Raw genomic sequence first — 24,653 nt, forward strand, 5'->3', positions numbered from 1 at the left:
AGCCAATAATTAATTTACATAGTTAGATGGTTAACCAACCAGTAACTTAGGCATACCGACCACCACGGAATTACTCCTATATAGATGGCTCTGTTTTTGTAGAGGCCTGCATGGGATGTCCCGATTGTACAATAATCTGGATATTAACCAGATCAATTGGTTAAGCATTTGTTCATACAAATTATATTGGGCTTATGAGGCTCCATTGCTTTACCCTCAATGGCTACGGGTAAGAAAATTGTAGTTCTGAGTTTAATATCGTCATCTCGACTTATTAATAACATAATGTATTAGACTATCAAGGTTATCGATGGTTGTTGCTCAAAATGTCCTCCAAAATACAACTTTAACCTGTGACCATTTACCTTAAATTTGTCTCCTCCATTGATCTGTTGAATTTCAATTGCCCCATATGGAGTAACATCTGTAATATTACAAGGACTTGTCCACCTGGATTTTAATTTTCCTGGAAATAGCCTCAGCCTGCTATTGTAAAGAAGTACTTGATCTCCAATTTTGAAACTTTTTTGTCGGATCAAATTGTCATGCCATATTTTTGTTTTTTCTTTGAATATTCTGGCATTTTCATAAGCTTCCAACCTCAGTTCTTCCAATTCATTAACCTGAAAAAATCTTTTTTTTACCAGCAGAGGTTAATTCAAAGTTTAATACTTTCAGTGCCCAAAAAGCTTTGTGTTCTAATTCAACTAGCAAATGGCAAGCCTTTCCAAAGACTAATTTATATGGAGATGTTTATAATTGGCGTTTTGAACGCCGTTCGGTATGCCCATAATGCATCATCTAATTTTAAAGACCAGTCTTTTCTTGAAATTCCAACCGTCTTTCAAGAATTCTTTTTAACTCGCGATTGGAAACTTCAACTTGCCCCTGTGTTTGAGCATGATATAGTGTTCCAGTTTTATGAGTCACACCATATTTTGATAGCAAGGCAGAAAATTGCCTATTCACGAAATGAGTTCCTTGATTACTAATGATGACTCGAGGTGTGCCAAATCTAGTAAAAATAGTTTTTCTAAGAAAATTACACACCGTATGAGCATCATTCTTCCTTGTGGGGATGACTTCAACCCATCTTGATACATAATCCACAACCACAAGGATATATTTAAATGAATGAGAAGAAGGAAAAGGACTCATGAAATCTATTCCCCAAACATCAAATATTTCGCATACCTGTATTGATTGTAATGGCATCTCATCTCTCTTATTGATATTACCTGTTTTCTGACACCTGCCACATCGTGTAACATATGCTCAGGCATCTTTGAAGAGTGTTGGCCAGAAAAATCCGACCTCCAATACTTTAAATGTCATACGGTTTGCAGCATAATGACCTCCAATTGCTCCATCATGACAGTGATACAAAATTTTGGTCATCTCTTCTTCAGGTACACACCTCCTGATGATATTATCTGCATAAATTTTGAACAAGTAAGGTTCATTCCAAAAATAATACTTAGCATCAGAAATAAACTTTTTTCTTTGCTGGTAAGAGAGATCTTGGGGTGTCCATCTTCCAACCAAGTAGTTAGCAATATCTGCGAACCAGGGTGGTTGAGTCACAACAGAGTCAACTGAAAAAATGTGTTCATCAGGAAATTCTTCTTTTATCTCGTTGAACTCAAGGGGAGGGTCTTCTAGTCTAGACAAATGGTCAGCTACCTGATTCTCTGTTCCTTTTTTATCTTTTATCTCAAGGTCAAATTCTTGCAGAAGTAAAATCCATCTTAACAATCTAGGTCGAGCATCTTTTTTGGCTAAGAGGTATTTTAAAGCTGCATGGTCAGTAAAAATAGTCACCTTTGTTCCTATCAAATAAGAACGAAATTTATCAAATGCAAATACTACTACCAGTAACTCTTTTTCTGTTGTGGCATAATTCAGTTAAGCCTCACTTAGTGTTTGTCATGACCCAAAATCTCACCCGTCGTGATGGCACCTATCGTGGCACAAGGCAAGCTTCAACTCAACATCTCAACACAGTAGAACTTTTAAATAAAGGCGAAAGCAGTTAATATTAAATAAAACTTTTTAGAACAAAATATAACTCCAAAAGTACTAAACAATCCATCCCGCAAAATCCGGTTCACTGAGTGCATGAGCATCTAAATAATAACAACATCCGACTGATAAAACACTATCTGAAAATATAGAACAGTAGAATATGAAAGGAAAGGAGAGTCAAAGTCAGCGAATGCCATGAAACTACCTCAATAGTCTCCTGAGTTTGACTCCTCAATCAGCAACCGTCGTGACTAGAAGTTTCCAGATCTGTACACGAAGTAAAGGGTTAACGTGAGTACACCTACTCAGTAAGTAACAGAAATAAATAAGGAACTGAGAAGTAGTGACGAACTATGCAAATACAGTATCTCAATAACTTTCAAATGAGAGTAGCCATACTTTCAATTTAACAGTTTAAGTCATATCAGTACGTACTCAATAAACCAGATATTAAATTTGACTGAGCAGTAAATAATATCTTCCAATAATTTTTAAAATAGTGATATGACATTTGCGATGCAACAGTAATGAAGTAAATGTATTTTCAAAGAATAACAGTCACTATGTCTTCCCATTCACTCTAACCTCACAATCACTCATTCCTCACATTCACTCATTCCTCCCAATCGCTCAGCACTCGGCACTCGCACTCAGCACTTGCACTTAGCACTCTCACTTAGTAGGTACTTGTGCTCACTGGGGTGTGTACAGACTTCGGAGGGGCTCCTTCAGCCCAAGCGCTATAACAAGCCACCTCGTGGCATAAATCACTCAGGCCCTCGGCCTCACTCAATCATAAATCAGTAACAACATGCTGCGGCGTGCAACCCGATCCTATAAATATTCTTACAGATCAGGCCCTCGGCCTCACTCAGTCATCAATTTCTCCAATCTCTCGGGCTCTCAAAAATCATATAAATAGCCCAAACAGAGGTAATGTCATGTATCAACAATGAACATCAAGAGACAGAGGCATAATAAGCAAGAAAAGCTATGACTGAGTACAAAACAACAATTAGCAGCTAACTCAGTAAGTACACGACCTCACAGGTTTCAACAATGATCACATAAGGCCTAAACATGATTTCTAACATGAAGTACAGTCAATTTCCATGAAAACAAAGGGAACATGTATTAAACAGTAGGCCAATTAATTCCACAGTCTCGCGGGATGGACCAAGTCACAATACCTACGGTGCACGCCCACACGCCCGTCACCTAGCATGTGCGTCACCTCTAAAATAGTCATACGACACAATGTCCGGGGTTTCATACCCTCGGGACTAGATTTATAACCGTTACTTACCTTAATCCGAGCAAAAATCCTAATCTAAAATGCATTTGCCTCTCAAATCGACCTCTAAATGCCTCGAATCTAGCCACAATAATTCAATTCAGTCAATAAAAAATATAAAAATTAATTCCACATGGAATTCTACATTTTCCATTAAAAATCCGAAATTGCACTAAAAATTCGCTCGTGGGGCCCACGTCTCGAAATTCGACGAAAAATGTGAAATATGAAACCTCATCCAACCCCGAGTCTAACCATACCAAAATTACTAAATTTCGACAATATTTTGACCCTCAAATCCTCAAATCTATCCGAGAGGGTTTTCAAACTCTTCCAACTAAATTCACAGATTTAATGCCAAAACTAGTAATAGATTTGGGTAATCTAACCAATATTAAGTTAAGAACACTTACCTCTTTGTTTTCTCTGAAAATCTCCCGAAAAACGCCTTTCCCCGAGCTCCAATTTGGTAAAAATGGAAAATGGGAGAAAATTTCGAGTACTGTTCACGGGGTACTGTTCACGGTACTGTTTATGGGCACTATTTAAGGGGGTACTGTACACGGATATTGTTCATGTGTACTTTACATAGATACTGTTCACGCAAGTGCGGTCACTATTCACACGTGCGAAAAATGCAGAAACTACCCAGAAAATTTCAGCAGCCTTTTTATATCTGTTAACCTTCCGAAATCCACCCGAGGCCCTCGGGACTTCAACAAAATACACCACAAGTCCTAAAACATGATACAGACTTAGTCGAAACCTCAAATCGCATCAAATAATGCTAAAACCGTGAATCACACCTCAATTCAAGCTTAATGAAACTAAGAACGTCCAACTTCTATATTCGATGCAAAAACCTATCAAATCAAGTCCGATTTACTTCAGATTTTGCACACAAGTCATAAATGACATAACGAAGCTATGAAAATTTTCAAAACTAGATTCCGACCCCGATATCAAAAGGTCAACTCTCGGGCAAACTTTTCCAAAAATCTTCTATTTTCCAACTTCTGGCAAAATGCGTTGAATTGTCCTACGGACTTCCAAATCCAAATCCGAACATGCTCCTAAGTCCAAAATCACCATACGAAACTATTGGAATCATCAAAATTCATTCCGGGGTCTTTTTCTCAAAAGTCAAATCTCAGGTCAAAATTAAGAAATCTTTAGCCTTAGATTTCTAGATTCCGTTAAATGGCGATAATTTGATCTAGGGACCTCCAAATTTCGATTTCGGTTATATGACCAAGTCCCAAATCACGATACGAAACTACTGGAATGGTCAAAACTTTTATCCGGGTTTGTTTTCTCAAAATGTTGATTGGAGTCAACTCAGTTGAGTTTTAAAGCTCTAGTTCACAATTTAATCCATTTTTACATAAAATCTTTCGAAACATTATACAGACTACGCACGCAAGTCGAGGAATTATTGATAGCACTTTTTAAGGTCTTAAAATACTGAAATGATTATTTAATTTAAAGATGACATTTTTGGGTCATCACAGTGTTCTACTGGCATAGTAAATAGGACGAAAAATCTTATCCTTTCTTTGGCCTAAAACAACTCCAACTGTCGTATCAGTAGCATCACACATAACCTCAAAAGGTTGACTCCAATCAGGAGACACAACTACAGTTGCAGTTGATAATTTCTCCTTAAGGGTGTCAAAAGCTATTATACAATCACCTGAAAATCAAACTTAACATCTTTCATCAAAAGGTTAGTCAGAGGTTTTGAAATCTTTGAAAAATCCTTTATGTACCGTCTGTAAAAACCTGTATGACTTAGAAAGTTTCTAATGCCTTTAACAGTTGTGGGAGGGGGTAATCCTGCTATAAGATTAATTTTAGCCTTATCAACTTCTATCTCATTAGCAGTGATTTTATGTCCTAAAACAATTCCCTCTATAACCATAAAATGACATTTTTCCCAATTCAGAATCAAGTTTGTCTCTTCACATCTCTTAAGAACTAAAGTTAAGTGGTAAAGACAATCTTCAAATATTTCCAAAGAGTGTGAAATCATTCATAAAATTTTCAAGAAATTTTTCAGTCATGTCAGAAAAAATTGCTGACATGCAACGTCGAAATGTAGCAGGGGCGTTGCACAGACCAAATGGCATTCTCCTGTATGCATATGTTCCATGAGGATATGTGAAAGTTGTCTTATCCTGATCTTCGGGTGCAATTGGTATTTGGTTATACCCTGAATAGCCATCAAGAAAACAGTAAAAACCATATCATGCAATTCTTTCTAACATTTGATCAATAAATGGTAAAGGAAAATGATCTTTTCTGGTAGCATTATTGAGGCGTCTGTAATCAATACAGACTCTCCATCCTGTAACAGTCCTCGTAGGTATGAGTTCACTATTTTCATTCTTTATAACTGTCATACCTCCTTTCTTTGGTACTATCTGAACTGGGCTTACCCAAGGGCTATCTGAAATTGGGTAAATAATACCTGCCGCTAGAAGCTTGACAATTTCCTTTTTCACCACTTCCTGCATTGCAGGATTCAATCTCCTTTGGGATTGGATTATTGGCTTGTAGCTATCTTCCATGAGGATTCTATGCGTACAAATTGCTGGACTAATCCCTTTGATATCCTCTACAGTCCACCCTAAAGCTCCTTTGTGTGCTTTTAAGACTTGAATTAGTCTTTCTTCCTGTTCTGCAGTTAAAGAAGATGTAATTACTGGAAATAGTTCTTGCTCAAGATAAACATATTTTAAATGAGAGGGAAGAACTTTGAGTTCAATTTTGGTTGAACTTCTTCTAATTGCATCTCCTTATCCTCCGAATCTTTTTTCAGTATTTTAGCTTCTCTCCTAATTGTGGGATCATCATCTTGTGCGGTGCTTGATTTGGTCAAACATCATTTCATTGAGTCTGAAATTAATTGATCATCTTTGAATTCATCTGCAAGATCACTAATCATGTCAATAGAAAAGCATGAAGATGATGCCTCATCTCCTGAAAATCTTAGTATCTTTTGCATATCAAAAATGACTCTTTCTTCATCAACTCTCAAGATTAGTTGCCCTTGATAAACATCCATGATTGCTCTTCCTGTAGCAAGAAATGGTCTACCCAAAATTATCGGTTCATCAGGACATTCTTTCATTTCAAGTACTATAAAATCTACATGGAAAACAAACTTATCTACTCTTACAAACATATTTTTAATTATTCCCTTAGGTTTCTTAGTACTTTGATCTATAAACTGAAGAGAAACACCTATGTCCTTCATTTCACCAAGATCCAATTTTCTAAAGAAAGAAAATGCCATCAAATTTATTGAAGCTCCAGAATCGCAAAGTGCTTTTTTAAAATATACACCTCCCAAAGTGCATGGAATGGTAAAACTGCCATGATCACCAAGTTTTTATGGTAGCTTATTTTGAAGTATAGCACTGGATTTTTCAGTAAGCATTACCACAGAAACTTCTTCCAATTTCCTTTTACTTGACAAAATTTCTTTTAAAAATTTAGCATATGAAGGCATTTGCGACAAAGCATCAGTAAAAGGAATATTAATATGAATCTGTTTTAATATTTTCAATAACTTTGCAAATTGACCATCAAGCTTTTCTCGTTTCATTTTTTATGGAAAAGGAATTGTCATAGGTGGGGGAGCCATTTTTTCAAAATTTTTTTCTTTCTTATTCTTTATTTCTTTTTCCTTTGATGGTTCAGATGGTTTTTCAAAATTCTTACCCTTGTCTACCTGTTGTTCTTTCTGGTTCTTTTCTTGTCTGTCTGCATAAGGTTCATCAAGTTCCTTACCTAACCATAAAGTGATGGTCGTAAGGTGATCCTTTAGATTTTTCTCTATATTGCTTGGTAAGGGACCCTGAATCTTTTCTGACACAAGAGCTGCCAATTGGCTTAACTGAATTTTTAGATTTTTAAGGGATGAATTTTGGGTTTTCATCTTTTCATCAGTGACCTTAATATACTTGTACAAAAGGTCATCAAGATTTGGATGAGCTTGTTAGGGCCTCTGCTAGTATGACCTTGTTTGTTGATATGGTCCTGCTTGCTGATAAGGTCTGTAACTCGGCTGCCCACGATTTTGACTTTGGTATCCCGACGGACCATGTACCTATTGTTTCTGGAAGCTTTGAGAGTTTTCTACACCATTTGGGTTACTCCACTGAAATTCTGGATGCTTCTGTGCCATTGGACTCCCAAAAGGATGTGACTTGTAACCGATGAAATTAACCTGTTCATCCGTTTGATTGGTTGCTTTACATTCATGGTTTTGGTGGTTTTCTTCCGCATATGTCACAAGCCTCAGATTGGTTTGATTTTTGTGTATTCACCTGAAAAGATTCAAACTTTTGTTCCAAAGAAACAATTTGTTGTGTTAGTGTATTTAAAGCATCAACCTAATTTACCGTTGCAGCCTTTTTAATGACTACACCGCTCAGAAGGCCATTGGATAGCGTTCTCAGAAACTTCATTCAACAACTGCAATTCTTCCTCTGTGGTTTTTCCCATTACAGATCCTCCTGCAGCTGCATCTATCACATTTCTAGCAGAGGTTTTTAGCCCGTGTTAGAAAATTTACAATTGCATATGTTCAGGAATGTCATGGTGTGAGCATTTTCTTAACATTGCTTTTAATCTTTCCGAAGCTTGATAAACTAACTCAGTGTCAGTCTGCAAGAAATTAGATATGTCCTGTCTTAACTTTATTCTTTTAGCAGGGGAAAAATATTTGTTGAAAAACTTCTAAGTCATCTGGTCCCATGCCGTAATGGACCCTTGAGGAAAACTTCGAAACCAAGTCTTGGCATCTCCTTTTAAAGAAAAAGGAAATAGCCTTAACTTGATAGCTTTAGGAGGTACTCCATTGTACTTAGCAGTTTCTACAAGTTCTAGAAAATCAATTAAATGACTATGTGGGTCTTCACTTGTATCACCAGTGAAGATACAAGATTGTTGAATTGTCTGAATCAGGCCGGTCCTGATTTCAAAGTTGTTGGCTGCCACTGGGGGCTTCCTGACACTAGATTCACAATTAAAGCGATCAGGTCTAGCATAATCCCTAAGAATTCTGTTTGCTGGCCTTGGCGCCACTTCATCAAATTGCTCCTCTACATGGACTAGTGGTGGGATCCCAAGTGGGTTAATGTCCTCTGCTTCCTCATTTTCCATTTCTTTACAAGATGCTCCTTGAGAAGACGATGTTTGTTCTTTCCTGCACAATCGAATAAATCTTTCAATTTCAGGATCGAAACTGACCAACTCTTTTGTAGAAGAGCGGGTCATAAACTACTTAAAATTCTTAAATAAAGAAAGTACAAGAAAAAAATATAAGTGTATAAAAAATTAAAAAAATGATAAAAACAGTAGGTGCTAAGCAAAAATAATTATACAATAATTTTATTATCTATAGAGGATAATAATATTTTACTCAAACTTATAACAAGATAGTTATAAAGAAAAACAAAACGATGCAACAATGAACTATGACAAGAAACAATACTATAATACTATTATATATGGAAAAGGTAATTAGTGATAGTACATATAGTTGGAATGGTCATAAGAATATTTTTCAGTAGTAAAAAAACTTCAATGTGAAAGAACTAACAATAGTATAACAGTTATAAATATACACGTTACAAAAATAGTAAATAGTAGTTATAACACTATTATTATGATAAAGGAGAGAGTACCAATAGCAGTATGTATAATTTGCTAAAAACAGTTAATGATGGAACTAGTAGGAAGAAATAATACAAAAAAGAAAAAAAAACTTTTACCATACCATTATGAACATAAACATTACATTAGGATTAATATCACAGTAGTAGTTATAGCACTTGATTAGTGAAAATATTAACTGAAACAAAAATAACAGTAATAAATTCTCAAATTAGTAACAAAATATTTAATCTGAAGTAGATGTATGCCAATCCCCGGCAACGGCGCCAAAAATTTGACGAGGCCAATGTGTATAAGATTTTCCTGCTCGTGCTTTGTCAAATTCTAGTATAGTTTATGATATCGTCCCACAGAGATTGGAACAGAGATTGAAACATCTATGCTACAGACGTTTAATATTTCAACTACTATTTGAGAGAATCAGATTGATGAAAAGTTTGTGAAATTAAAACTTGTTAAATACTTAAAAAAAATTAAACAACTTTCGAAAGATTTGTGATTTAAAAGAGTTGAGAATCGTTAAATTAACTTGATAATATATTATAATAAAATCTCACTTTCTACATGTATTTCTCTAAAGGATAATTGCTTATTGCTAATACAATTATATCTTACCTCACCAAGGATTAATCAACTAATAACACTCCGTGAAGTTATGTAATTAATTGAGTTAAAACTGGTGACAGTTAAATCGGAATATCTTCTGGTCTGAATTGTACTAAAGATAGTAAAAACTTCGTGAGAATATTTTTACTAAATCAATACTCCTGAGACTACAATTCCTCCATGAGAATTAAAATTGAGGTAAGCAAGATTAAAGACTTTTAATAATAACTTACTAATAATTACTCTCACTTCACTATTTTATTCAATAGTTACTATATATTAATTTTCCTCCGTGAGAATTACAAAATTAATATAAGAGTAACTTAAAGATAAAATTTATAGAAGTGATAACAATGATTAGTTAAAAACAATTATTATAGCACAGTATAAAATATAAATAGAAAGTTGTGACGACCCAAAGGGTCATCACCTATTTTCTTATCCATTCCGAGCTTCTGAGGCCTTGAAAACCTCATTTACAATTGCCTCAATTTGCGTGCGCAGTCCGGGCGCGTAGCCGGAAGCTCAAATATGAAATTATGTGAAAATTTGCTAAGTTTTGATATTAAAATGAATAAATTTGACTTCGGTCAATATTTTAGGTAAACGGACCCGGACCTGTAATTTGATAGTCCCGAGAGGTCCGTAGGAAAATATGGGACTTGGGCGTATACCCGGAATCGAATTCCGAGGTCCCAGGGCCGAGAAATGAATTTTTGAGTAAAATTGTTTTCTGAAAATATATAAAGAAAATGGAAATGAAATTTGATTAGAAAGTGATGGTATCGGGCCCGTATTTTGGTTCTGGTGCATGGTATATGTCTTATATATGGTTTAAGCACTTTCTGTAAAGTTTGGTTGAAAACAGATGTCGTTTGACGTGTTTCGGACTCAAAATGGAAAATTTGATATTTTATGAAATTTGAAAGAATTCTTGGATTTTAAAGCTTAATTTGTGGTATATGACATTATTTTGGTGATTTGATCGCACGGTTAAGTTTGTAGGATGTTGTTGAGTTAGTGTATATGTTTGGTTAGGAGCCCCGAGGGCTCGGGATTGTTTCGGAGGTGTCTCGGAGTGATTTCGGACTTAGGAAAATTGCAGAAAATTGCTGAAATAGTTTTCGTGAGCAGTACCCATGAATAGTAACCCGTAACAGTATCCGTGAACAGTAAAAAAACGTGAACAGTAACCCCGAAAACATTCTGGGCAGAATGTAACTTCTGAAAATGGGACTTCGCAAATTGGAGCTCGGGGAGAGGCGATTTTCGGGATATTTTCAGAGAAAACAATGGGGTAAGTGTTCTTAACTTAATTTTGGTTAGATTACCCGAATCTATTACTAGTTTTGACATTTAATTGGTGATTTTAGTAGGGAAAATCTTGAAAACCCTCTTGGTTTAATTTGAAGATTTGAGGGTTGAGTTGATGTCGGATTTTGGTAAAATTGGTATGATTGGACTCGTGGTTGGATGAGGTTTCATATTCCGTAATTTTTGTCGGGTTCCGAGACGTGGGCCCCACGGGCGAATTTTTAGTGCAATTTTGGATTTTAAATGGAAAATGTAGAATTTCATATGGAATTAATTCCTATAATTTTATTAACTTAATTGAATTGTTTATGACTAGATTTGAGAATTTCGGGTACGAATTCGCGAGGCAAAGGCTTGTTGGAATTTTGAATTGGTTGCAAAGCGAGGTAAGTGTTTCGTCTAACCTTAGCTTGAGGGAATAGGAGCTGAGTCTTAATTGCTACTTGCTATTTGTCGAGTACGACGTATAGGCATGGTGACGAGTATCTATACGTTGGTGTCTAGCATGACCGTAAATCCTTATATCGTGAATGTTCGAATTTGGTTATATCTTCCATGATTAAGTGATGACTTCTATATGTTGTGAAGTGCATGTGAAAGAAATGGTGATATTTAATATTTGAGGAGCGTTGGCTCAAGTTATAAAATGAATTACTAATATTTATTTAATTCAGTCATTTTACATTCAGTCGCTTTAAATTAAGTCTTCCGCATATTTATTTAATCCAGTCATTTTTTTATGCTATTACTAATATTTGATAAAAGAAATAATCTATAAAAGATAAAAGTAGTTAAGAGTTGGCTTGCCTAGCTCTCATTAGTATGCGCCATCACGACTCCCGAGGGTGGAAAATCCGAGTCGTGACAAGTTGGTATCAGAGCTCTAGGTTACATAGGTCTCACAACTCACGGACAAGCTTAGCTGAGTCTGAGGGATCGGTACAGAGACGTTTGTATTTATCCCCCAGGGGCTACAGAGTTAGGAAAAACTTCACATTGTTCTTTCTTATCGTGCGGTTTTGTTTCTCAATGCTAATTGAATTTCTACTCTGTTCTTTCGCAGATGGTGAGAACACGCGCTTCCTCATCTACCGCTCAGCATCCCGAGCCCCCAGCAGCAGCTCCCACGAGGGGTAGAGGGCGAGGCCGAGGCCGTACTAGAGGCCGAGGTAGGGGCAAAGCTCAGCCCAGAGCAGCAGCACCAGCGGTGGAGCCTCAGGTTGACATTGATGATGAGGTTACAGCCTAGGCAATTCCGGTGGGCCCAGCTCAGGTCCCAGAGGGGTTCATTGCCACCCCAATTCTTCAGGATGCTCTGGTTCGATTGGTGGGCCTCATGGAGAGTGTCACCCGAGCGGGTTTGCTTCCAGTAGCACTAGCCACTTCTCAGGCTGGAAGAGGGGCCCAGACTCCTGCTACCCGCACTCCGGAGCTAGTAGCTCCCCAGGTTCAGGTTCCATTGGTTCAGCCAGCTATAGTGGTTCAGCCGGGTGTAGTGGCTCAGCTCGGCGATGGAGCGGCTAGGTCCGCTGATGCCTTGTGGAGATTGGATAGGTTTACCAAGCTCTTCACTACCACTTTTAGCGGTGCATCTTCTGAGGATCCCCAGGATTATCTAGACAGCTGTCATGAGGTTCTTAGGAACATGGGAATTGTTGAGACCAATGGGGCCGATTTTGCTGTATTTTGCCTATCTGGATCTGCCAAGACTTGGTGGAGAGATTATTGCTTAGCCAGGCCAGCCAGGTCGCCATCTTTGTCATGGGAGCAGTTTTCAGCATTGTTTCTGGAGAAGTTTCTCCCCGTTACTTAGAGAGAGGCCTATCGGAGGCAGTTTAGGCACCTCCAGTAGGGTTCCATGACGGTCACTCAGTATGAGACCGGGTTCATTGATCTAGCTCACCATGCTCTTGTCATACTCCCTACCGAGAGAGAGAGGGTGAGGAGGTTTATTGATGGCCTTATTCAGCCGATTCGTCTTCAGATGGCCAAGGAGGACGGGAGTGAGATCACATTTCAGGAGGCGGCCAATGTGGTCCGCCGAGTCGAGATGGTTTTGTCACAAGGAGGTGGTCATGGGTCAGATACGAGGCCCCGTTACTCAGGCAGAATTAGTGGTACCTCATCTGGAGGTAGAGAATCGTATGACAGAGGCCATCCTCCCAGGCCTTTCCAGCTAGATCTCCAGGTTTCCCATGGTACTTTAGGTGGTCGTGGTTCTCACACGCACTATTCTGATCAGCAGCCTTACAGTGAACCACTAGCTCTTATCGGTGCACTGCCGCTTTAGAGTTTCCGAAGTGGTCATTCAGGTCGACAAGGTCAGCAGCCGAGAGCTTGTTACACTTGTGGTGAACCAGGTCACACTCCCAGATTTTGCCCTCGAGCACCGGGTAGTTCTCAGCATCAAAGTTCTCGTGCCATGGTACCGGCACCAGGTGTTCCATAGCCCTCCCAGCCAGCTAGAGGTGGGGGTAGAGGTGCTAGAGTTGGAGGTAGAGGTCATATAGGTGGAGCTCAGACCGCCAGAGGTGGAGGCCAGCCAGCAGCAGGCCATCCTAGAGAGGTAGTTCAGGGTGGTGGGGCCCAGACCCGATGCTATGCTCTTCCAGCCAGGCTGGAGGCTGAGTCTTAAGATGTAGTCATTACAGATACTATTCTGGTTTGTGATAGAGAGGCTTCAATGCTATTTGATCTAGGGTCTACGTATTCGTATGTGTCCTCTTATTTTGCACCGTACTTGGTTCTACCTAGTGATCCACTGAGTATTCCTATTTATGTGTCTACACCGGTGGGTGATTCTATTATGGTCGATCGAGTTCATCGTTCCTGTATTATGGTGATTGGGGGTCTTGAGACCCGTGTTGATTTGTTGTTTTTAGATATGGTCGACTTTGATGTTATATTGGGGATGGACTGGTTATCACCTTACCACACTATCTTGGACTGTCATACCAAGACTGTGACCTTAGCCTTACCGGAACTGCCCCGTTTAGAGTAGAGAGGGACTCCTGCTCATTCTACCCGCAGTGTTATTCGTATGTGAAGGCTCGGCGTATGATCGAGAAGGAGTGTTTGTCTTATTTGGCTTATGTTCGTGATTCCAATGCCGAGGTTCCCTCCAATGATTCTGTGCCCATGGTTCGCGAGTTTCCTGAAGTATTCCCTTCAGACCTGCCGGGTATGCCACCTGACAGGGATATTAATTTTTGCATTGATTTGGCTTTGGGCACTCAGGCCATTTCCACTCCGCCATATCGCATGGCCTTGCTAGAGTTGAAAGAGTTGAAGGAGCAGTTGCAAGACCTGCTTGAGAAGGGTTTCATTAGACCTAGTGTTTCGCCGTGGGATGCGCCGGTGTTGTTTGTAAAGAAAAAATATGGTTCGATGAGAATGTGCATTGATTACCGACAATTGAACAAGGTTACAATCAAGAATAAGTATCCACTGCCGAGGATTGATGATTTGTTCGATCAGCTTCAGGGTGCCAAGGTGTTTTCCAAGATAGACTTGAGATCTGGCTACCATCAGTTGAGGATTAGGGCATCCGATGTCCCTAAGACAGCTTTCCGCACTCGGTACGGACATTATGAGTTCTTGGTTATGTCATTTGGGCTGACAAATGTCCCAACAGCTTTCATGGATCTGATGAACTGAGTGTTCAGGCCTTATTTGTACTTGTTCGTGATAGTCTTTATTGATGATATTCTGATATATTCCTGCAGCCAGGAGGAGCACGAGCAACACCTCAAAGTGGTTCTTCAGACTCTGAGGGATAGTCAGCTATATGCTAAGTTCTCGAAGTGTGAGTTCTGGCTGAGTTCAGTTGCATTCCTAGGTCATGTTGTATCAGCAAATGGTATTCAGGTTGATCCGAAGAAGATTGAGGTAGTCAAAAACTGTCCTAGACCAGCATCAGCTACAGAGATTCGGAGTTTCTTGGGATTGGCAAGCTACTATCATCGGTTCGTGGAGGGGTTTTCATCCATTACAGCCCCGATGACCAGGTTGACCCAGAAGGGTGCCCAGTTCAGATGGTCGGACGCGTGTGAAGTGAGCTTTCAGAAGCTCAAGACAGCTTTGACTACGACACCGGTATTGGTTTTGCCCACAGGTTCAGGGCCTTATACAGTTTATTGTGATGCTTCTTGTATTGGGCTTGGTGCAGTGTTGATACAGGGTGGCAAGGTCATTGCCTATGCCTCGCAACAGTTGAAGATTCATGAGAAGAACTATCCGGTTCATGATTTAGAGATGGCAGCCATTATTCACGCATTGAAGATTTGGAGGCATTACCTGTACGGTGTGGCATGTGAGGTGTTCACGGATCACAAGAGTCTTCAGTATTTATTCAAGCAAAAGGAGTTGAATTTGAGACAGAGGAGGTGGTTGGAGCTATTGAAAGATTATGATATCACTATCTTATATCATCTGGGAAAAACCAATGTGGTGGTCGATGCTTTGAGCAGGAAGTCAGTCAGTATGGGCAGTCTTGCTTATATTCTGGTTGGTCAGAGGCCACTTGCTTTGGATGTTCAGGCCTTGGCCAATCGATTCGTGAGGTTGGATATTTCTGAGCCTAGTCGGGTATTAGCTTGCACGGTCGCTCGTTCTTCATTATTGGGGCATATCCGTGATCGACAGCTTGATGATCCCCATTTGTATGTCCTTAGAGACACAGTGCAGCGTGGAGGTGCCAAACAGGTGACCTTAGATGATGATGGAGTTTTGAGATTGCAGGGGCGAGTATGTGTGCCTAATGTGGATGGGCTTTGGGAGTTGATTTTAGAGTAGGCCCATAGCTCCCTATACTCTATTCATCCGGGCGCCGCGAAGATGTATCAGTATTTGCGGCAGCGTTATTGGTGGCGTAGAATGAATAAGGATATTGTTGCATACGTGGCTTAGTGTTTGAATTGTCAGCAGGTTAAGTATGAGCATCAGAGACCTGGTAGTTTGTTTCAGAGGATTGAGCTTTCCGAGTGGAAGTGGGAGAGAATCACTATGGACTTCGTTACTGAACTTCCGTTGACTCGGAAGAAGCTTGATGCAGCTTGGGTCATTGTTGATAGGCTGACCAAGTCAGCGCATTTCATTCCTGTGGCAGTCTCCTATTCATCCGAGAGGTTAGCTGAGATTTATATCCGGGAGATTGTTCGCCTTCATGGTGTGCCGGTATCTATCATTTTGGATCGAGGCACGCAGTTTACCTCGCGTTTCTGGAGAGCAATTCAACGAGAGTTAGGCACCCAGGTGCAGTTGAGCATAACATTTCATCTTCAAATGGACGGACAGTCCGAGCGGACTATTCAGATATTGGAGGATATGCTCCGAGCTTGTGTTATTGACTTTGGAGGTTCATAGGATCAGTTCTTGCCTTTAGCAGAGTTTGCCTACAATAACAACTACCAGTCGAGTATCCAGATGGCTCCTTATGAGGCTTTATATGGTAGGCGATGTCGATCTCCAGTTGGATGGTTTGAGCTGGAAGAGGCTCGGTTGTTGGGTACAGATTTGGTTCAGGAGGCCTTAGACAAGGTCAGGATCATTCAGGATAGGCTTCGTACAACTCAGTCCAAGCAAAAGAGCTATGCAGATCGTAAGGTTCGAGATGTGGTTTTCATGGTTGGTGAGCGGGTATTGCTCCGAGTGTCGCCTATGAAGGGCGTGATGAGATTTGGGAAGAAAGGCAAGCTTAGCCCTAGGTTCATTGGTCCATTTGAGATTCTTGATCGAGTGGGAGAGGTGGCTTATAAACTTGCATTGCCGCCGAGTTTATCAGCTGTGCACCCAGTGTTTCATGTGTCCATGCTTCGGAAGTATCACGACGATCCATCCCACGTGTTGGATTTCAGCACTGTCCAATTGGACAAGGACTTGTCTTATGAGGAAGAGCCATTGGCTATTCTAGATCGGCAGGTCCGTCAGTTAAGATCCAAGAGTTTCCCCTCTATTCGTATTCAGTGGAGAGGTCAGCCTCCTAAGGCTTCGACCTGGGAGTCCGAGTCCGGCATGTGGAGCCGTTATCCTCATCTATTCCCCGACTCAGGTACTTCCTTCTTCTGTCCGTTCGAGGACGAACGATTGTTTTAGAGGTGGAGAATGTGACGACCCAAAGGGTCATCACCTATTTTCTTATCCATTTCGAACTTCCGAGGCCTTGAAAACCTCATTTATAGTCGCCTCGATTTTTGTGTGCAGTCCGAGCGTGTAGCCGGAAGCTCAAATATGAAATTCTGTGAAAATTTTCTAAGTTTTGATATTAAAATGAATAAATTTGACTTCGGTCAAAATTTTGAGTAAACGAACCCGGACCCGTGATTTAACGGTCCTGGGAGGTCCGTAGGAAAATATGGGACTTGGGCGTATGCCCAGAATCGAATTCCGAGGTCCCAGGCCCGAGAAATGAATTTTTGAGTAAAATTGTTTTCTAAAAATATTTAAGGAAAATGGAAATGAAATTTGATTAGAAAGTGATGGTATCGGGCACGTATTTTGGTTCTAGCGGCCGGTATAGGTCTTATATATGGTTTAAGCACTTTCTGTAAAGTTTGGTTGAAAACACACGTCGTTTGACGTGTTTCGGACTAAAAATGGAAAATTTGATATTTTATGAAATTTGAAAGAATTCTTGGATTATAAAGCTCAATTCGTGGTATATGACGTTATTTTGGTGATTTGATCGCACGGTTAAGTTCGTAGGTTGTTGTTGAGTTAGTGTATGTGTTTGGTTAAGAGCCCCGAGGGCTCGGGAGTGTTTCGGAGGTGTCTCGGAGTGATTTCGGACTTAGAAAAATTGCAGAAATAGTACCCGTGAATAGTACCCCGTGAACAGTAAAAATACGTGAACAGTAACCCCGAAAACATTCTGGGCAGAATGTAACTTCTGAAAATGGGACTTCGTCCCATTTTCTATATTTAGCAAATTGGAGCTCGGGGAGAGGTGATTTTCGGGATATTTTTTTCAGAGAAAACAACGGGGTAAGTGTTCTTAACTTAATTATGGTTAGATTACCCGAATCTATTACTAGTTTTGACATATAATTGGTGATTTTAGTTGGGAAAATCTTGAAAACCCTCTTGATTTAATTTGAAGATTTGAGGGTCGAGTTGATATCGGATTTTGGTAAAATTGGTATGGTTGGACTCGTGGTTGGATGAGGTTTCATATTCCGTAATTTTTTTCGGGTTCCGAGACGTGGGCCCCACGAGCGAATTTCTAGTGCAATTTTGGATTTTAAATGGAAAATGTAGAATTTCATATGGAATTAACTCCTATAATTTTTATTGATTTATCGAATTGTTTATGACTAGATTTAAGAATTTCGGGTACGAATTCGCGAGGCAAAGACTTGTTGGAATTTTGAATTGGTTGCAAAGCGAGGTAACTGTTTCGTCTAACCTTAGTTTGAGGGAATATGAGTTGAGTCTTAATTGCTACTTGCTATTTGTCGAGTACAACGTATAGGCATGGTGACGAGTATCTATACGTTGGTGTCTAGCATGACCGTAAGTCCTTATATCGCGAATGTTCGAATTTGGTTATATCTTCCATGATTAAATGATGACTTCTATATGTTGTGAAGTGCATGTGAAAGAAATGGTGATATTTAATATTTGAGGAGCGTTGGCTCAAGTTATAAAATGAATTACTAAGTAAGAAATGAAAGAAAGAGAAAGAATTATTGAATTATTCCCTTGCCGAGATAATTGTGGAATTGTTGATATATTCCTTGCCGGGAATTTTATTGTTAATTGTTGTGCCCTTATTGGAATCCCAATTATTATCCAGTTTATTTCCTTGCCCCTAATCTGTGATTGTTGTTTGGGTGAGGAAGAGTGATAAAGCACGAAGGGTGATGCCGTGTATTGTTTGATATGGTGAGGAAAGAGTGTAAAACACGAAGGGCGATGTCGTGCCATACGATGTGCCATTCCGTACTGATATCTATTGATTATATTGTGAGGAAAGAGTGTAAAGTACGAAGAGTGATGTCGTGCCGTACGATGTGTCATTCCGTACTGATATCTATTAATTATATTGTGAGAAAAGAGAGTAAAAGCACGAAGGGTGATGCCGTGTACAGTTTTATTTTATATATTGCTTGGGTGAGGAAGAGAGTAAAAACACGAAGGGTGATGCCGTGCAAATTGTTGATTCCTTTTGATACTTGTTGATATTATGAATTTGTTGTCTCCTTCTTTTATTGAATATTTATATTTGAAATTGTTTCCTCCCCACAGCATGTTTCCCCTCCCACATTGATTGGTTGCTTTCAGTACTTCCTTTGTTGTCTATATATATATACTTGAACTGCACAGGTTTATTTGATTGTCTAGTAGAAACCCCCAACCTAAGAAAAGACGTGTTAAAATGCTAGCACAAAAAATTGTAGCCTCAAGTGCATTGTCAAATAAATTAAATGCACAATTGAAGGCTGCCCATGCCCAAAATTCTGAGAACTCAGACGATTCATTCAGATCTGTGAGTGAGGGGGAAGGACCTGGGTCGTCTGACTCTGAGAAGTCTCAAAACCCCCTTTCTAAGGTAAGTTCTGCTTTGGCTGAAAATTTAGAAAATATGTTTGTTTTGGTTGGACTTGTTCGGGATGTAGAAATGCCTGAATTGGGAAGGAGTGTAGCTAAAAAGAAAATTGAAAAAGAAAAAGAGAGGGTATATGTGGTGATGTGAGGGGAAAAGGGAAAAGAGTGGCTGGTTCTTTACCCACTTCTGAATTGCCGTTACCAGTTATCTGTGGGGTTGTATAGGAAACTATGGAAGAAGGTGGCAAGAAGTCAGGGAAAGTGGTTCTGGGGAGGCTGCTGAAGGGTTAGTTAATCTAAGTTCATAGGCAGATGAACCTGGTTCATCTATTGAGCAGACCCTAGCAGACCTTATAAAGAAAGTAGGTGCCAGTTATGATCCAAAGAAAGGAGAACTACAACACCAAAAGCTCCAAGTGCTGCTAAACCCTCCAAGAAACGAAAGGCTTCCTCTCCAACAACTACTGAAACTCCCCTGCCAAAGGAAAGAGCCACAAGAAGCAGGGTGAAATAGAGTGAGAGTGACCTACAGAAGGCTTTGGCTGAAAGTAAGAAGAAGAGGATGGATAAAGGAAAAGGTAAGGTTGCAGATTCCTCTGAAGCTGTTGATGTTGAGGAGATGGAATAGGTCCATCAAGAGGACCATACAACAATAGAGGTTCAGACCCCCAAGCCCAAAAAATCCAAGACTTCTTCCAAGAAGTCTTCATCTGTGTCTAAGGTTGTTGAACCTTCATTGGCCAAGAGGACAAGGTCTGCAGTGAAAAGTAAACAAGTTAGAATTTCTGAAGATGAAGAATAGAGTGGTGAAGAAGAAAGTGAGTCTGATGGTTAACAAGACAAGTCGACCAAATTTGGCAAAAGAAATTTTTTGAAGGGAAGATTGCTGAAAGACTTAGTGGAACCAGGAATGGTCAGTATGGTTGATGATCTAGCTGTTCAGGGCTAGAAGGAAATGGTCCTTCAGATGGATGGAATGTTAGCTAGGAATAAGGTCATTGAATTCATGGCAAATGCTGAGGTCAAAGAAGGCAGAGTCACCAGCCAAGTAAAAGGAGTTCAAGTGACATTTGATGCAGAGAAGCTGGGAAAGATTCTTGACATCTCTGCCGAGGGATATGATGACTACACCAGACAAAGATGGCCAAGTCTGGACTCCCTTCCTCCTGCCCTTGAAATCACTCGGAGATTTTGTGATGTTAAAGAAGTAAATGAGGCCAAGTTCTTTTTTGAATTTGTCAACAAGTGCCTACTGCCCAGGCAGAAAAGAAGGCATGTTGCTAACTATATGGACTTAGTTTTGATGGATTGCCTTGAAAGTGGGAGGCAAATCAACTGGTCTGCATTCATCATCAAGCTACTGGACAGAGTTATCAAGAGTTCCAAGGCCCATGCCACCCCCTATGTATTTATTTTGACTACTGTTCTAGATCGATGCAAGGTGCCTCTAAAGAAATGGGAAATGGCAACAAGCAAGGACTACTTTGGAATTAATACTCTGATTGCTTGTGACTTTCTAGTCAATGTCATTCCAAATGAACCTGGTTCATCCAAGAAGACACCTATCAACAGTAAAGTCAGGGCTTTAGTTTAGGAAAGTGAGGCCAAAGATGCTGAGATAGCTAGGCTGAAGGCTCGCTTAGTAGAGGTTGAATCTGAGATGGATGCTCTCAGAACATAGCTTAACAAGGAAAATGAGAAGAATGATGGGATTCTTCACAATGTGTTGAATCTTCTCCAAGCCCAAAACCAACCCTCTAGCACCCCAAGCCTTAGGAATTCTAGCCTTTATCTCCTGAACTTGTCTAGTACCTTCAGTAACCCGGATTATGGATTTTTCTTTCTTTATGCTCATGTTTTGAATATTTTTGCTTTCTGGTTGTGGATTATGGTAGCAACATATCTTCTATCAATGATATCTACTGTTTTCGCTCTTATTGAATGTTAATATTTCCTTGATAGTTTAAATATGTTTACTTGATTACTGATGATTAATCCATGATTGCACTTGCAGTTGCCCCAATGGCCATGAGTACTTATTAAAATCTGGGACTAACACTTTGTGTATGCAACTTTTTGATGGTGCCAAAAGGGGGAAGAGATATTGTGCTTTACATAATCTGACTAAGTGATATTTATAACCTAATTAACCTGGTCCTTGATGATAAGTGAATTTTTCTAAACTTTGTATTGATGACTAAGCTGAGTTCTTACAGGGTCTAAGTGAGTAAAAAGCACAGAGTTTGTCATCATCAAAAAGGGGGAATTTGTTGTCCCAAGTAAATGTGAAGTTTTGAAGACTGACAAAAGAACTCAGACATGGACCAGGTCCATCTTGTGAAGCATAATCATGATCAACCCAAAACATGTGAGATGCACGTGAAAGAGATAAATCTAACTTATCAGAAGTAATATCTCCTGATCTGATTGAAAATGTTGCATATTGGATAAGGTGAGAAAGACTCCTTATGCGAAGAGAACACATTTTAGGAATAGGATAGAGTTAGAGTATGAGATCAACTAGAACTCTTCTACCATAGAAGAGTAACATATGTATTCTAGTCAATCTCTAATTACTAACCCCTTAAATATCAGTGTTGTTCTCTTTTACAGGTAATGCACATAAGCAGAAGTTAAACGTGAATTGAGAGCAAAATAGCAAGGCAGTTTTGCAAGCAATTTATGTGTGATTCGAGCGTGCAATCCTAATGCTACTTGAACCAGATAGAAGAACCAGTTCCAAGTGTCTATCTATTATTCTAGTTCAATTGTAGTAGGTGATTTTACATTATACCTTTCAGCTTTTATAGAAGCAATTGTATTAGGTACTTAGAGTTTTCAAGTTAGAGTTAACTTGAAGTTGTCACAATAGTTGAAGTTGTGTGCCACAACGAGATTAGAATTAATCCTAAGTTTATGAAAGAGTTTTTGTAAATGTAGTTTTTGGCTCAGTGATTTTAGTGAAGTGTTTGGGAAAATCCTACTAGAAGATAAATCGTGGTTTTTTCACCTTTTGAGCCACGTGTTTTCCACGTAAAATCTCTGTGTTCTTTATTTTCTGTACTTATCTTTCCGCAACAGTAATAGTTGGAACACATAGAAGAACCAGATCTTTCTATAATTAAGTTAAGCGAAAATTAGGTACCACACAAATCACCCCCTCTTGTGTAGTATTGAAGTCTAAAACATCACGATGAAAGGAGGATACATATGTCAGTCTCCAAAAAGGCATATAAGCAACAGTTTAGAAAAAAAGGAATTAAATATATGACCAACAAATGATAATAGTATTTGATATTTTGCCACAAAAAACTTTAAAAAAAAATGCTTCTTCTAATTCATGATTGAACGTGCAAGAGAAAGTGAAGACAGATGACCGAAGCTTGAATTTTTGGTGACGACATGTATTGATAACACTGTCCAACATCGTTTCCCTATTAAAATAAATAAATCAAAAGAGGAAAATGTGAAGAATATCATATTTGAACCAAGAATTTATGATTGAATAAAAAGAAAAAGGAAAAAAAAGTTACCAGCCCTTTCCCCCTTAAATTTCCAACTTGAGTTGAATTCCAAGTCATATCACATATGGATTTCCAGAAGAAATGAGGAATTTTCATTTTATCCATGGAGAGAAAGAAAAGACATTAGTGTTTGAAATTGTAGTTATCAAGAAGGAGGAAGAAAGGGTTTGGTACAAATTAATGGGCTGTTACTATCAAGGAAGGAAAAATGAAACGGTTGGGTTGTCAATTAGATTAACAGGTGAACGAAAGCAGAAGAAATTTATTATTGAACGAGGTAAATGGAAAAAATAAGAGAAAACTCAAAAAATGGAGAAAAAAAGATAAAAGGCAATTGCTGATCAATTAGGCATGTCACATCAGCGGGTCAAAGTCCCCATTATATATATATATATATATATATATATATATATATATATATATATATATATATATATATATATATATATATATATGAGGTATGGAGAGGATAATGTGTACACATACCTTACCTTTACCTTACAAACATAGACCATTTATGAAAAGATAATTACTACTAATGTTGCCTGATAAGATTTTCTTTTTCTCTTGTCAACTAGGTTCATGGGAACGTAATTGTAATTAAGAATCTAATTCTCTTGATCACCGTTCTTTGATTAATTATACTCTCTTCCAATATTTATGATTATTTCCCCCCTCATTTTGGAATGTATTCCAAAACACTTGATATTCTTTTAACTCTTTATAGTTTTCACAATTTTAAAAATTATATAATATTAAATCTTTAAGTAGTATTTAATATTTATATGTCAGACTAATCTTTCAAAACCAACACTGTCTAACTAGTTTTCGGATTGGTCATTCAAAAATAGCCAGCATTTACCAAGTCAATTAAAAATAGCCACTATTTTGCTGCAACAGAGACCGGTCCAGTATAATATACTGGAGTTCGGTGCACCTTTGTATGAACTTCCAGCATATTATGCTGGACCGATATACTTTGCTGGCTCTAGTATAATTTACTGGAGTCTGGAGCACCGGTGTATAAACTTCCAACATATTATGCTGGACCGGTATATTATATTGGAACTCCAGTATATTATGCTGGAGTATTTTTCCGGATTTTGAACAGTGCTTTCGTTCAGATTTATCTTTACATGAAAAGTGACTAAATTTCGATTATTTTTGAAACTGGACTATTTTTGAACAACCACTTGTAAATCTGACTATTTTTTAATTTCTCCCCAGTTAATTTCGCAATTGATTACTGATCTTTATCGACATTTAAAAAAGAAGTCATAAAACTATTTGTTGTCATAAAAAAATAATTGAACTTTACCCATCATAACAGTAAAATTAGTAGACTTTATCCACTATGATTATAAATTTATATTAAAGTAATTAAACTTTACCAATATAATATTCCACACGTTTCAATTTTCTTGAACCTATTTAACTGTATATGAAGTTTAAGAAAAAGAAGGAGACTTTTGAAATTTGTGATCTAATACAATCCATAGATATTTGTGTGACTATAAATTATATCGCTAAGAGTAAAAGAAAAATTTTAAGTTAAATTATTTTTAAATTTAGAAGGGATTGCCTAGACTAAAAAGGAAATAAGTCTTTTTGAAATCGAGGGAGCATATAGTTAAGTACTTTGCTATTATAGTGTACTCAAG

At 38.6% G+C, this 24,653-nt stretch overlaps 1 protein-coding gene, 1 long non-coding RNA gene and 1 other non-coding gene across 3 annotated transcripts; 1 reads left to right on the forward strand and 2 right to left on the reverse strand.

The window, feature by feature from the left end:
- Window positions 1-290: 290 nt before the first annotated feature.
- Window positions 291-5,889, reverse strand: LOC107795375 (uncharacterized). The gene is made up of 7 exons (XM_075245040.1): window positions 5,724-5,889; window positions 5,439-5,531; window positions 5,102-5,215; window positions 4,839-5,012; window positions 1,338-1,829; window positions 1,239-1,252; window positions 291-623 (listed from the first exon to the last, which is right to left on the reverse strand). Exons 1-7 carry the CDS (start codon window positions 5,887-5,889, stop codon window positions 291-293), a joined length of 1,386 nt encoding a protein of 461 aa, XP_075101141.1.
- Window positions 5,890-7,919: 2,030 nt separating this feature from the next.
- On the forward strand, window positions 7,920-8,026 carry LOC142179653 (small nucleolar RNA R71). The gene has a single exon (XR_012708198.1). It is a non-coding gene; the product is annotated as a small nucleolar RNA R71 (small nucleolar RNA).
- A 14,685-nt stretch (window positions 8,027-22,711) lies between these two features.
- LOC107795374 (uncharacterized) lies at window positions 22,712-23,278 on the reverse strand. The gene is made up of 2 exons (XR_001650089.2): window positions 23,002-23,278; window positions 22,712-22,902 (listed from the first exon to the last, which is right to left on the reverse strand). It is a non-coding gene; the product is annotated as an uncharacterized LOC107795374 (long non-coding RNA).
- Window positions 23,279-24,653: the final 1,375 nt, after the last annotated feature.

Source organism: Nicotiana tabacum, chromosome 3 (genome assembly GCF_000715075.1).
Source record: "Nicotiana tabacum cultivar K326 chromosome 3, ASM71507v2, whole genome shotgun sequence".
NCBI lineage: Eukaryota > Viridiplantae > Streptophyta > Magnoliopsida > Solanales > Solanaceae > Nicotiana > Nicotiana tabacum.